The sequence below is a fragment of the Hakea prostrata genome, chromosome 4 (genome assembly GCF_041222555.1).
Source record: "Hakea prostrata isolate BN-2017 chromosome 4, UWA_Hpros_2, whole genome shotgun sequence".
NCBI lineage: Eukaryota > Viridiplantae > Streptophyta > Magnoliopsida > Proteales > Proteaceae > Hakea > Hakea prostrata.
The window spans coordinates 2,427,323-2,441,395 of record NC_142603.1 but is presented as its reverse complement, the minus strand read 5'-3'; the positions used below and the strand labels follow the sequence as shown (position 1 = coordinate 2,441,395).

Genomic DNA, 14,073 nt, shown 5'->3' with positions numbered 1-14,073 from the left:
AAAAGGGGAACACTGATCTAATTGACGAAGTAAAACGCTTGAAGACATGAAGTCTCTGTACTGTGATCTTCATACGTGGAATTTGCAAGGACAAATGTAAAGTAATGGACGCAGAAGCTGCATGGACACTTTATTCATCGATTTAAATATTTTATCGCAATTATTTTCAGTATTACGGGGAAAACTGTTATAACAAATATGTTTTGGGACAGTTTCTCAACAGTTGTATCATTTTTTATCTGATATTGTAAGACAAGTTATTGAGTGAGTTCTATTTGTTACAGTCTGATTTTAATGGGCAGTATGGGTGTTGTAGTCCTTTAAGCCCCCGTCTTTTTATTCTTATATTATGAGGTGGTTCCATCATGTGTTATTGAGTTTTTTAAGTGTAGGTCTTTTTAGTGGACAAAAAACTAATGTTTGGTTTCTTTAGTGTAATATATTATTACATGAGAGTCTTAATTAGACTAACATTGTTAGTCATCATTAAGTATATTTAAATTTCAAACGTTGAGGGACCAAATTCCCTTCAGGTTATAATTATAAATTGTTATGTTATTATAATTTTATTTTTTTGATTATATATTATTTATTCATATAATTATTGTTTAACCACCAATTGTCTCTTTTTAGACTCATATATTAGTTTATGATCCACTAAATAGACCCACACGTAAATAAAATAATAATAAACTCTATTTTATTTTATATTACTAATAAGAATTCCCCATTGACCCTAATACCTTAGATTAAGGACACGTTTGATCGCCACCAAATGTTTATATTTTGAGAAGCACTTAAAACAATTTTGAGATCTATTGTAAGCATAAAATTTTTTTTTAGGCATTTGATAAAACTTATTTATAAATTAGAAACAACATCCGTGTGTGTTTGAATCTCTCATATTGCTCCTACAACTCCAATTACAGATTCAACTCCAACGCTGTCATCCTCTTGCTGTGGATGAAAGAACTTTCAGAGTATTGAGATGAATTTTGAATATATTATCATGTTAGAGTGTCAAATTTCATAAACACCCATTTGAAAATTGTTTCATTTGAGCCCAAATGCGAATAATTTTTGTTTTGAGAAACAGACGCTTGTTATTGTGTTGAAAGTGTCTGTCATAATATAAACTTTTATAAATTTTAATTTATGTCGCAAAAATCATGCAAAATAAAAAAGATTTCTCAACCAGCTTTTGGCCGATTTTTCTAACGTTTGAAGCCTTGAAGCACCAGAAACTGTTTTTACTGAATTATTAAATGGATCCTAAATTTTTGGACGAGGAATATTTCCCATTGACACATCTTCTCAAGGCACCTATGGCTATGGTTAATAGTTGAATGGTGCAAAATTAGATTATTTTGGAGCCTTTCTTGGGTGGTAATTAACAAGACGGACTAATTTCCCACATCCAAAAAAAGACCACTCTTACGGTCTTACCCAGAAAAAGAAAAAAAAAAAAAAAAAATCCCCAAAGTATAGAATAAGCATGAAGCGGAAAACTTCAAATAAAATGTACATAATTAAGATTTAAGGAATCGGTATCTTGAATCGGTGTCAGGTCAATGGATATAATACTGACAGTCGACAGACGGTGATAGCCGATCCCGTGAAAAAACATAACTAAGTCCAAATTTTGTCGGAAAACACGGATAAATAGGCCCAATGGGATCAACAACAGATCAGGTTAGTCCCGCCACAGCCCAGCCCAGCCCATCTCAACCCAATGCGACCCAACTCAGTAGCCCAACCCAATAGCGACGCGGGTCACCCATAACCTAATCGGTCACTCCTTACCACTCGTCTCTGGTTCCCGAATTTGCGCACGCGGCGCACTTTAGCAGGGTAACGAAAGAATGCCGTATTGAATTTCCCTCCGGGCATTCTTCTCTTCCACGGTTCCACCTAAAAGAGAAAACCCCTAAAATGTGACCCATAGCTATTGAATGTGTAATACTTCTCGAGTCCCAACTCGAAACTTGAGAGTCCAAAAGCATTGTGTTCGCCGGAGGAAGAGAGCGTTATAGTAGTGGATAGGGGCCACAGGGCTTCTGACTCCAACGTTCTTCAGAAGATTTTGCGGGACACAGAGAAAACACATACAGAACCCTAAAAATCTGATACCCGAAGTACATGTAATCCCTTATTTTGCAGGAAAATTATTGTCACATTTCACCCGAGCAGACATGGCCGGAGCTTCTCGAGAGCAAGTACTTTCTCTTATCGCTGCTGTAAAGAACCATGGAGATTTGGCGGTTAAACTGTCTTCTTTGAAACAAGCGAAAGAGTTTCTCTTATCTGTTGAGCCTTCTTTTGCGGCGGAGATCTTCCCTTACCTCACCGAGATTCGGACGTCGCCCGAAAGTTTGGTTCGGAAATCACTTGTTGAGTAAGTTCGCAACTCTCTAATTCGCCTCTCTTTCTTGACATATGCTTCTACTTTTGGTGCGAATGCATGATTTCTATCTACAACGAATCATTGATACTCAATTGGTTGAATTCTTCAATACAAAAGTCCCTGCTACTTGAATAGTTCGAAACGTTAGTTCGACAAAATCTAATTGTTGGTCTTAATATATATCTGAGCAGCATTAAACAATTGTATGATGATTGAACAAAAAACTCTATCTTTAGTTGCCTGCTTGAGGCCGTATATGGAGATGCCTCTGATACTTACATTAGAGTTTAAACTTCGGGAATTAGGTAAACAGTTCAAACTCCAACTACCCATGGAATTGGAAGATGCAGCGCGTCATAAATAGAATCTCAGCAATCTTGCATGAGAGAGTAACAAAGAAACTTGCATTTGTGCAAGCTATGTGGAAAACTGTGATTCTCTACACGTTTTACTTGGCAGATTTGCTGTATGGCTTACCAAATCATAGGCACAATTATACGATGAAGTAACCTCTTCTCTGGGACCTAACCTGGTCAGTTGACATTTTTTGTTGTCATTGCTCTCAGAGCAAGACTAAACGGAAAGGAAACAATATTTATGGGGGATGGATATATTTAAGTGTGCTGGGGCTAGCTGTAGCCCACCAATATCCCTTCTTTACTGCTATTTGTTAAAATTATAATGCTAGACCTTGAAAAATACTACAGTAAGGTCAGAATAAAAGAGGACCATCTGATTTAACCCTCACGAGATCAAGCTGGCTTAAGTGCTGACCCTAGTTGTTCTGTAAATCATGAATCAAAAGCTTAATGAATTAAATGAGTTTGTAATTGAATAAGATTTCAAATGATGACCTGGGGTAAAATGATGATACTCTTCTTTATTTTTTTGCAACTGTAGTTTTAAGTATTGGCATGCTGGTAAAATTCTTTCTTAAATCAGCATCTTGTCAATAACCTCTGTTAGGTTTCCTTTCCTTTAGCCCTTTTTTAATTTAAATTAAATGTTACCATTGTTTTATCACTGTGACCAATTTTTATCTCAATCATATTTATTTATTCACTTGAGATCATCAACTCCCCTTTTATTTGTGGCAGGTTGGTGGAAGAGCTTGGTCTGAAGGTGATGGAGCACTCATCCATACTTATGCCAGTTTTATTGGCACTCTTAAAAGATGAAACTTCTGTTGTTGTGAGGCAATCGATTGTTAGTGGGACGAATTTCTACTGCAGCATTCTTGGAAAAATGGCATTACAGGTCCTATAACTCACAAATTTTATTATCTAAGAGATTTCATTTATTCTTTGTCCTTAATGCTATATTTTTAAATTATTAATTTTTTTGTTTGTTTTAGCTAGAAACTCCTTTTTTGTTCCCCCTCCCCCGCCCCTCCTCAATTATGTCATCTGCGGTTGCATTACTTGTGCTGATTAGTTTGCGTAGTTTGAAATTGTGATGTGATAAACTGTCAAATCATTTCAGGTTTAAAAAGAAAGGAAAAAAAAAAAAAAAAAAGGAAATATATTTTGCTCTCTGAAAATCGTAAGGCTTATTGGTTTCATTCTATATCTATGTATAGAGTGAAGTGGAGGAATATTCAATTATTATTATTAATTTTTTTGTTCGTTTGTTGGGTTGGGGTGTGGGGGTTAGAAATATAAATAAAAAAAAATGCTTCTAAAGATTTATGTTCTGATATTGGAATATTCTCGTTTGTAATTCCTTAACTTACATAGGGAATAGGGGTTGGAGAAGATAACAATGTGAACACCAACATTAGATTGAAGCAAGGTCAAGTTTTGCACTTTGCTCTTTGTTTTGCCCTTTTGCTGAGACTGAAGCAGTCTGGTAAATTTCACACAGATTTTTAAACTCCTTTCTTTTCAGTTTGTTACCTAAATATTTTTGCTGAGGTTGTGAATCTTGGTTCTTTGAGGGGGGGGGGGCTTTAAAAAAATGAGAAAGCTTTTAATGTAATCTGTCAAACATGATGCAGAAATTGGCCAATGTGGCTGTTCAGTAAGATTAAGGTCTTGAACGATCTAACTACTATTTTATGTACTAACAGATGCTTGCAAACTGGAACTTTGTGTATTATCTATATTGTATCTACAAACAATTAAGAAAAACACTCCATAATTGTCGTGGTGTCTAAGATAAACAAGGCAATTGTGGTGTTGGAAAACTAAGCAACAGCAACAATGTGCCAACAATTTTCTGCTCCTGAATCCAAACAATGTTTGGAATTTGCTTTCGAGCAATTTATGCATGTAATCCCTCACATTTGGGGAATCTATATTCAGATCCACTTTGATTTTGAAAAATCTTTTCTTGGGGCGCCCCTCTGATTATTTGTCACCACAAGCCACTGTCAATGGGGTGCCTTACTATATTTTATAGCGTCAGTGCCTCCCCCCTCTTACAGATGAGCCGTTGTTCCTTGCCAAAATAAACCATCTCTTTTTTGTCTGATATCTCATCTTTGTTGTTTGGACTGTTGATCCTGTTTGTTTCTGTGTCATCAAAGCATTTTGTGTGAGGCTGTTAGCTTAACCCACCAAGAACCTGTTTACTCTTTCAACCTTGTTTATTTTAATGTGCTGCTTATGGTTACCTGTGAAACAGTTCCAAACTAAATTTAATGTGCAGTAGAGTTATGGTGGAAAGGGTAAACAGAGAGGCCCTCAAGGAAGGTATAGCATTGTTTATATGAACTAAGGTTACTGGAGCCACCGATTCTGATGGGGACATCAAATTTCACGCAACTGTTTTGCAACAAACTTTCCGTCTCTTGTTCTTGCCCAACAAGTTAAAAATAAATAAATAAATAAATTCTTTTTTGTTCCTACTTTTATGTGGTAGAATCTATTAATCTTTTATTATTTATGAATGCCTTCCTTTATTAGTCAACAGTTGATTGTTTCCTAACATCAAACTAATCTATTCTTCTTCCGCCCTTTCCCCCCGCCAAATTATAGTTTCACCAATCTGGTGGGGTTGAAAAATGGCTTGAAGAACTTTGGATGTGGATGGCGAAGTTCAAAGATGTTGTTTTTGGAATTGCTGTGGAGGTATGCATTTTCTTCACTTGTCTTTTCAACCTGATGGAAGTCAAAATTTGCTGGTGTCTTTTGAAGGCACAATTTTGAATTGCTAGGATTTATGACAACCACTTGTTCTCATACTGTTCTTTTAATTTCTTTGGGGGGTAGGATGCTTGTCCAAATGAACGAAACTGAGGCTAAAAGATTAAAAGGAGAATGCTTGGGGGGGGGGGTGTTTGGATTCTGAGTTTGTTGTTGTCCCTGTTGGTTAACTAAGCCAGTTAATTGGGTTTATGATAGGGATTTTAGAATCTTGTCTTTAATTCTTCGTGGACACATTACTGAATGCTTTGTAGATTGTTGATTGAAGAAGTTGCTGCACTCTGAACTGGCTAATTAGTAAAGAATGTGCTGGATAGAACTCAAAGAAATAAAAAGCAAAAAAACTAAAAATAATTAGTGTGAAGTAGGGTGGGTTAAAGACAGTATATTGGTAAGATTACCGTACCCATAGGAAAGTGGGCATTTCATCTGCAAGCAATCCATTCAGTATATGTTGAATCCAATTGCTAAATTAGATATTCCTATTTTTAAGTAGAGTCAACCAGATAACTATTATGACTGGAAACCAAACTCTCTTTCGTGAGTTAAGAGTTATTCACTTGTTTCTGTAATCTCGTAGGCTACTGCAGAGACAGAAAGTAAAGGGTCAATAAATAAGCAAAATAAAATGTCAAACCATTCAAAACATAACGTTTCTAGTTGGTTTCTATGAATTGAAGCAAAACCCGCCTGTCCAGCATACGGTTCCAAAGACCATAATATTAAGATATGGGAACAAGGGCAATGATTTAGGTGGGTATACCAGCTGTAAGTCTTTATTGTGAAAGAGAGAGGGCCTATAAGTAAAACCTTAAATTACTTAATTTACACTGGAAGGTGCAAGACGTGCAGAACACAAAAAGTTTAATAGGCTTAGAAAAGAAGGGTCTCTTTTGCATATTTAGTATTAGAAAGAGAGGATTCTTCTTTTTTTTTTTTTGTCTGGTTTTCCTGGAGGGGAGGTGGGAGGTTGGTTCCTTGGAGAAGAAGTCACCAAAATAAAATGTCAAGCAATTGCAGTGTGAAAGAAAGCTGGAATGTAGCTGAAGGGGGGGGGTTGAGAAAATGAATTTTCCAATTGTTGATGGGCTGGTTGGTATAAGATTGATTTTTAAAGTCTATGTTTGATTCAGTAAATAATCTGAGAAAGGATAATGGTGATCCAGAGTGTTTATCTGTGTTGATCTTCAATTCAGGGAAAATTTCCTGATGGAGGAGTGATTCTTGTTTGAGAGGCATCTCTTGAGTTCAGTTTTGGTTGGTGTGCAGGAATTTTGGGAATTTTGGCACTGTTAGAGGATCTAAAGATGTTTGGGCTAACTCGATAAGATAGGCAGAGTTATCAAGATTTGTTTGGGGTGCAGCGACATTGAAACCTTGAAGAGAGGGTAGAGATTCCCTTTTTTTTTGGGTGGGGGGGGGGTTGGATGTGGAGTGCGGGTGAAGTGGGAGAGAACAATTTTGTTGCATCAAGTCATCAAGGCTTTGGATCTTGTTTATTATTTTTGTTTTGTTTCCTCCCTTTTGGGGTTTGTAATTTTGAGTCTTTGACTTTTGGACATGGGTATAGCATCGGTTGTTGCTTTTATGTGAAGTGGCATTGCTCATGTTGTTCACATTTCCCCTTCACTGGTGGACCTTGTAGGAGGTAGTAGTTCATTTTCTTAACTTCTCTACTAGTCATATCATTCTGTCACTCTTTTTTTTTCCCCTTGGGGGGGTTGTTGTTGGGGGGAACTGATGCTTGCTCAATGTGAAAAAAAACAAGTTTTTTCATTAGCTGTCTCATGGGATTGAAAGTCCTGAATGGGAATTAGAGATTCTTGTTGATAAGCTGTGTGCTGTTGTTGTCTTTCTTTTCTAATCCATAAATTATTAATTCCGTATCTCATCCAAGATAAACCAGGCAATGAACCCACCTCCGCTTGTTGAGATGGCCCTAGACAACTCGCGATTAATGAACCCTACCCCCTAGCCTTAAAGACCTCCACTGTCCTCACCTCCCTGTCATCTGCCTCTTCTATGAAGTCTTGGTTACAAGTGTTTCACAGCTTTGACTTGTTTGGTGCTGGACTTTTGCTCCAATGGCATAAATGGTGTACCCATTGCACGAGATTTATGCCACTACAGGACCTTGATAGGCTTATAATGTATGCAACCTTACCCTAGCGGAGTACTCTGTGACCACCTGGCCACAATTGAGAGACCTTTATTGTTACCGTTGCTCCAGTAGCATAAGCTCTACTAAGGGTGGTGACCCTAGTTTTCTTCCCTGTATCTGCTCAGGGGAACGACAATATTTGAAATCTCAAGTTAACATCCGTCAATTTATCTCAAAAAGGTCTGTCTATATTAAACAATGTCAAGCCAAAGAATCTCTACATTTCTATCACCTTTCATATTTTTGTATTACTGCATATCTGGAGCTTTCTTTTGCATGTTATTAATTGGACTGATTTTTTCCTCTCTCTCACCTGCCGAAAACAAAACATCCCCTGATAATCCCAAAGAGAAGGCTTCTGCAAAACACAGAACAGGCCTGACAACCCCTTGCTTTTGTAGTTTATCCTCTGGCTTGTTTGTATTTCATCGATTATTCAGAAACCAAGAGGCCAAGGATCTATGATCTGATCATATATAAAATGGTGCCATAGGTCTTCCATATTCTACTTCCATTGATGTTGATGGGATTGTCCTTAATAGCTCTCATCTCTATTCTATATCAAAGTAACTGGCATATATCTTAAAACTGTTTTTGTTTAAATTTCAAATTTAATATTCTATCACTTTGAACTTAATTTGTTCTCAAGGTCATCCTAACTAGCACCTTTCAGTGTTTGTTATTCAATAGACTAGAAAATATTAATTGAATTTCCATTACAATCTCCATCTACATTTTTTCTGTATTTAGTTTCTGCCTCACTTGGAATTGACAAGAGACTGGTTGATGCTGGCTTTTAATATGGTATCTTAGTTATTTGCATCAAACTGTTGGTTGCCATCAGGAATTCAAAATTTTGACTACTGTTAAATTTTGCTTACACTTTGATGCTGTAGCCTGGTTCTGTTGGAACAAAGTTGCTGGCAATGAAATTTTTGGAAACATATGTTCTACTTTTCACACCTGAAGCTGATGATTCTGAAACATCTATTAGAGAAGGTAGCTAGCACAATCAACGGTGAAACTTAAAAGGTTGATTAGATGTTTTTAGGAATTTTTTTGACATGTTTGTAAATACTTGCCATTTTATTCAACCGTTCACAGGAAAGAGACGAACCTTTAATATTTCGTGGGTGGTTGGTGGTCACCCAGTTCTGGATCCAGCCCTGTACACATTGGAAGCAAACAGAGCTCTTGGCCTTCTCCTGGATCAGCTGCAATCAGCGAGTACTCTTTGTGGTTCTTTGATTGTTGCTGTTATCAACTGGTGAGTCATATTTCACTTTATGAGTGTTTCACAAATTTACTTGGTGGCTTTAACCTTATGTTCTTTGAGTTCTTTTTGGCTTATACTTTGGTAGTGGTTTTCTTCTTTCTGTGGAAGCCGCAAAATTGCCACAAATAGTAAAAAAAGTATGATTTCTATATAGGAGATGATGTACCGGTAACATAAGTCTGGTTGCTCTTAATCATGACTGGTGAGGTTTAATTTGCATGAATGTTATATATTAGAAATTGGATTAATGGTAACCAATTTGATTACTAGTTTATCATCCTAATAAAGTTCTAAAGTTTGTTTGATAAATTCCCCAACTTCTTATTTTCTAATAATTTAGGTTTGTATCCACATATAATGCTAGATATTCTAGTTTTCCTACAATTGTGGTGTTGGTAAAATGTGTGGTTGTAGTCCTCCACTCATTCCTAAGGATCTAGTGGCCTTTTTGTCTAGATGTGGAAATATCTTTTCTATAGTTTTCCACTTATCCTTTCCTGGTGAAAATGATGGAAGATCATTAATTTCTTAGGGGGATAATTTTGTGGCCTATTGGTTGATATTCACAATTAGGTGATGCTTGACAACTCCAGGAGAGGGTGCATATTTTTCTATGCTGTTGTGGGAACCTGTTTTACTCTCTATGTTGTCGATACAGTGATTATTAGAGGAACTAGGCAAACTTTTTTTAATTTTTATTTATTAAAGTCTTGGTTGGTGGGTTAGGAGTTAAAGAGTATTAACTGCCACTCAAGCCCTTTTCTTTTTTTCCTTTTCTCTCCCTTTTTTTTTTTGGGGGGGGGGGTTGGCATTGGGGTGAGAGTTTACCATCACTCAATTTATTATTATGTTCTCAGTTCTTGGCTGAATGGTTTTGTTGGAGAGCTAATCAAGATTAATTATTGGGAAATCTCCATTCCTACAATATAAAGAGTCTAGGTGTTGTGGACTTATCATGTTATTTGCTTCTTCCCTCTATTTTTCCTCCCTGCAATTGTTTCATCTGCAGGAATGTGGAATCTTATAGAAATCTTGTGTGGAGGGACACAATGTTTGGCTATCTTGTTATCTGTATATAGTATTTTTCATTTAGTCATACCTAGTCTTTGGGTTGATATTTAATTTGTTAAATACCGTTTCCTGGTTTTTCTGTTATAATTCAACACCCTCGGCCAAATAAATAGATGTGTTTGGTACCCTGGGAACTTGCTCATGAAAAGTACATGTACTGATTTTTTGAAAAACTAAATATGTTCAGATGTTCAACTTCTCTGATTTGTCTTGCTTAAAGTTTGGTACTATGATCACCAAATAGAATAACATGTTGAAATCCCTCTATGATTTGTGATATTTTTGCTTGATCAAATTCTATCCAGCCTACATGGCATGTGAGTATATGTGACGATGTTTGGATGGGTACAAGTATGTTCTGTATGTTCCTAAGGGTTTTTTTTTTTATTGGGTGTGTCTGCGTGTGTGTGTGTTATGGTATATCGAACTTGTAAATATTTAAAATGTGTAGTTCTGTGGGTTCATGCACTGCATGAGAATTATGTTGTTTTCCGGGTGACTTTGTGAGGGCATATTTCAGTGTTAACCGTATCCTTGTGTGGTTGGCTTGAGGCTGAGTCTTTTGCCATACTGGTTTTGTTTTAATGTATTGGATAGTTGTTGGTTTTTGTTTTAATGTATTGGATAGTTGTTGGTATCTATACACGAGTAGTTCTAGTATGATACTTTTGATTTTATATTATGATGATAGTACGCATTGCCTCATCTTTATGTGTTTCTTAAATATTCAGGCCATATATATTTGTTGGCTTAGATATGTTCATCGGCTTGCAACAGTAGGCAAAAATTAGAAGTATAAGCAATGGCTACTAAACATGCTATCATTGTGCTACAATATTGCATTTCTACTTCTCTAGAATTTTCAATATGATGCAAGCTTTTGTTTTCTCATATTTTCTACTGTTTTTGAAATCTTAAGGGATTACTGAAGTCTGGAAACAGGTTGTAGTACTACTGCTTTTAGTGGCATTATTGCGGCATGCTGACCAGCTTTCTTGTCTGGAGTTGGATGGAAATGTGGTGATTAGAGATCGGATTTGTGCTTGAGGCTGGTGCTCGGTGGCTCAAGTAGTGGGAGATAACGGGGCTTAACATTATTAAACTGCAATTCATATGGCTACTGTGGGGTCTGATGCCAACACCACTTGCCTATTATAGGATTTGAGAATGAATGGATGAGATTGCCAGCAAATTGCTGAGAGGAGTCAAGTTTTTATGTCTTGCAACCTATGTTTTGTAAACTGTTGATTGACCATTTTTTCTCCACATTCTAGGAGTGTCTCTGCTGTACTTAGATGGGTTTTGTAAATTGTTGAATGACCATTTCTTCTACACATTTTTGGACGGGCTGATTGACAAAATGCCATTTTAAATTGTAATATAATTTTAAATGTTGATAAACGTATAACACCCGTAATAGTCAAACAATTCTTTTTAGCCCGTGCTGAGTATCACTTGGCTGTTCTTGTTCTACTTTGTGCAGCATGGTTGGCTTGTTTCTTCCTCCCTCCCCACCTTATATTCTTTTGTCATGTAATATAGTATCCCCCCCTTTCTTTTTCTGTCAGCACATTATTTTGTTGTTGGTTAATCATGACCCAAAATCTAAGAGTATTTGTAATTTTTTTAATTTATACCAAACAAGAGAACTGCTTCAGTTTGACTGGGTGTAGTTTTCTTGTCTGTTGTTTTCTTCATCACTTTGGAGGTTAAAAGCTAGCCTAGGTTTTTTTTTTTCTTTCTTTCTCATCCTCCTCTGTAAGCTTGGAAAGCCAATGGGACTTGTGTTTTTCATCATTTTTGGCTTTAGGACAAATGCTTTTTCAAAATAACTATGGCTGTGGGATCTTCTGATGGTTACTTTGGTCATAAATTTAACACCTAAGGGGCACTATGAGTAGAAATCTAAGAAGTCATGGTGTAAACCAAGTGTCATGGGGATCTTGTATTTTCATTTGGAAAAATTTAATTTATTCCAAAAATGTAAATAAAAATAAATAAAGCTTAAAAATTGGATTTGTAAGATGGCTTTAGGATTCATGCTGCTCATTGGTCCAAGTGCTCATATAGTCCAAAATTGCAGTTATACACACATCTTTCAGTACCTCCACTCACCCTCCAAACCCCTCCTCCAAAATAGAAGGGGGGGGGGGGGGGGGAAAACAAAGAAAAAATTAAATGGCTCCAGTGGCCCCCATTTCATTTTCTCCCTTGAATCATGATGGCCATTACCTAGTAAGGGAAGATAAATTGAAGGATAGATTGTATTATATTGTTGCAGTTAATTCACTTGGCCTTCCCCCCCAACTTCCAAGCCTTTTGACAACTGCATCTTTCCAACAAGTATGATGGCCTAATGCATCTCTAGTAGATGGCATTGTTTCTGATAACATGCACACAGCTCAAAAGTCCTACATACAGGCTACAGCAAGGTTTTGCCACTCTGCATGTGTTTTGGCTATTACTGGTAGTGAAGGGGAACACTGAACAGGATAAAATGTTTTTCTTCTGCTGTATGCTCTCAAAATAAAGTAATAAACTCCTTTGGAGTTTGGAGTAAACTGATTAAAACTTGGATGCCAAAAACTGCTGTATGCTGTCTTCTTTGCAGTGGATATGTTTTTGGGTGCTGGCATGTTATTTAGTTTGATCTCCCTATAAGGAAAGAGTAAATTAAGACCAATCCTCTATTTGGTATTTCAAAGGAGAAAGACTCTTCTAATTAAATTTGAGATATTGAAGATTGATGCTGGTTCACAATTTTGGTTTACAATTATCTGATTGTCAGGGGACTAAGATCCTTTGCACTCTTCAATCTGAAGAATTTGAAGGCTGACACTTAGTTCATCTTTTGTAATAAACAACTACTTTGAGTCTTGAGACATACTCTTTAAGTGATGTAAACCCAGTTTAGGGCTAATGACAGAATTGGGATTACCCTAGATCTAGGGTTTGCCGAGGAATTTCCATCAAAGAAGAATGAAAATTCTAGGGTTTCAGAGGCTGTTTTCACTCCCAAACTCAGCAATGGTGTGAACAGGGTTCTGGATATTTGCAGAAATCAGAATTTAGGGTTTTAGGAAGGTTTGGCCAGGGTGGATTAGGGTCTGTCCTTGCTGGTCTGTAATTTTAGAATGAGGCTTCAGTGAGTCAGAGGTTTAAGAACTTCTGATTGATCTAAACTAGGGTTTTCAGAATTCTGCAGAATTCTTCCACGGAAGTGATGAAGTGCAGAATTTTTCCTACGTCAGGGAAAATAGGCTGGATTGGGAAAATAACTTGAGGAATACCTCCTAGTGTTAGGGGTGATCCTGGGAAAGGGGGAAAGAGGTCTAAAGGTGCTGGGGAAAAGGACTTAACAGGGGGTGAGGCTGCTGCTATCGTGGGGGAAGAAAAGGGGTGGGGGTAGGGGCCTTCGAATGCAAGGGGATGGGGTGGGGCTTGGCTGTAACAGAAGGGGAAGGTAGGCAGAGAAGGTGTGATGGGGTTGGGGTGGATTTCTAGGTCTAGGCAAGAGGGGAGAGGGCAGGGACACCTAGAGTGGAAGAGGGGAGGGGGTTCTAGGTTTGCGCAAGAAAGGAGAAGGGAGGGGGGAGGGCTGCGGACAAGGAGGGAAGGCAGGGAAGGGGTGGGGGAAGCTGCTGTTCTTGATTTCTGTGATTAAATGCTTGAGTGCTTTGATGAATGCTTGTAACCTGCTGGACCGATGAAGAAGATGAAGAAACTTGAACAATTTCACTCAGCCAGGGCCCCTCAACTAGGAACCCTGATCCTCAACGTAGTCAACTTTATTAATCATCAAAACTGAAAAATTACATGGACTATTTAACTATTTATAACAAAAGTACATGCTAATTTAAGATAACTTAGGACTCATCCAAAACAACGTTGAATCAAATAAGACTCTCAAAACCAAACCAAATTCAACTCAACTAAACTTCTGAAGTATTCTAGAAATAATTCCTCAATTAAAAAAGAGGGGTAAAATGGCCAAAATGCCACCAATAGGGGTTTG

General features: G+C 37.2%; 1 protein-coding gene across 1 annotated transcript in view; it reads left to right on the top strand.

Moving 5' to 3' along the window:
- The first annotated feature begins 1,843 nt into the window (after positions 1 to 1,843).
- LOC149017052 (symplekin) overlaps positions 1,844 to 14,073 on the top strand; it is a 46,262-nt gene continuing 34,032 nt past the window's right edge. The window contains exons 1-5 of the mRNA XM_089151353.1: positions 1,844 to 2,395; positions 3,502 to 3,661; positions 5,383 to 5,475; positions 8,608 to 8,710; positions 8,816 to 8,978. Coding sequence (XP_089007479.1) covers positions 2,193 to 2,395; positions 3,502 to 3,661; positions 5,383 to 5,475; positions 8,608 to 8,710; positions 8,816 to 8,978 — 722 coding nt within the window. The 5' untranslated portion in view covers positions 1,844 to 2,192. The remainder of the gene's footprint in view (positions 2,396 to 3,501; positions 3,662 to 5,382; positions 5,476 to 8,607; positions 8,711 to 8,815; positions 8,979 to 14,073) is intronic.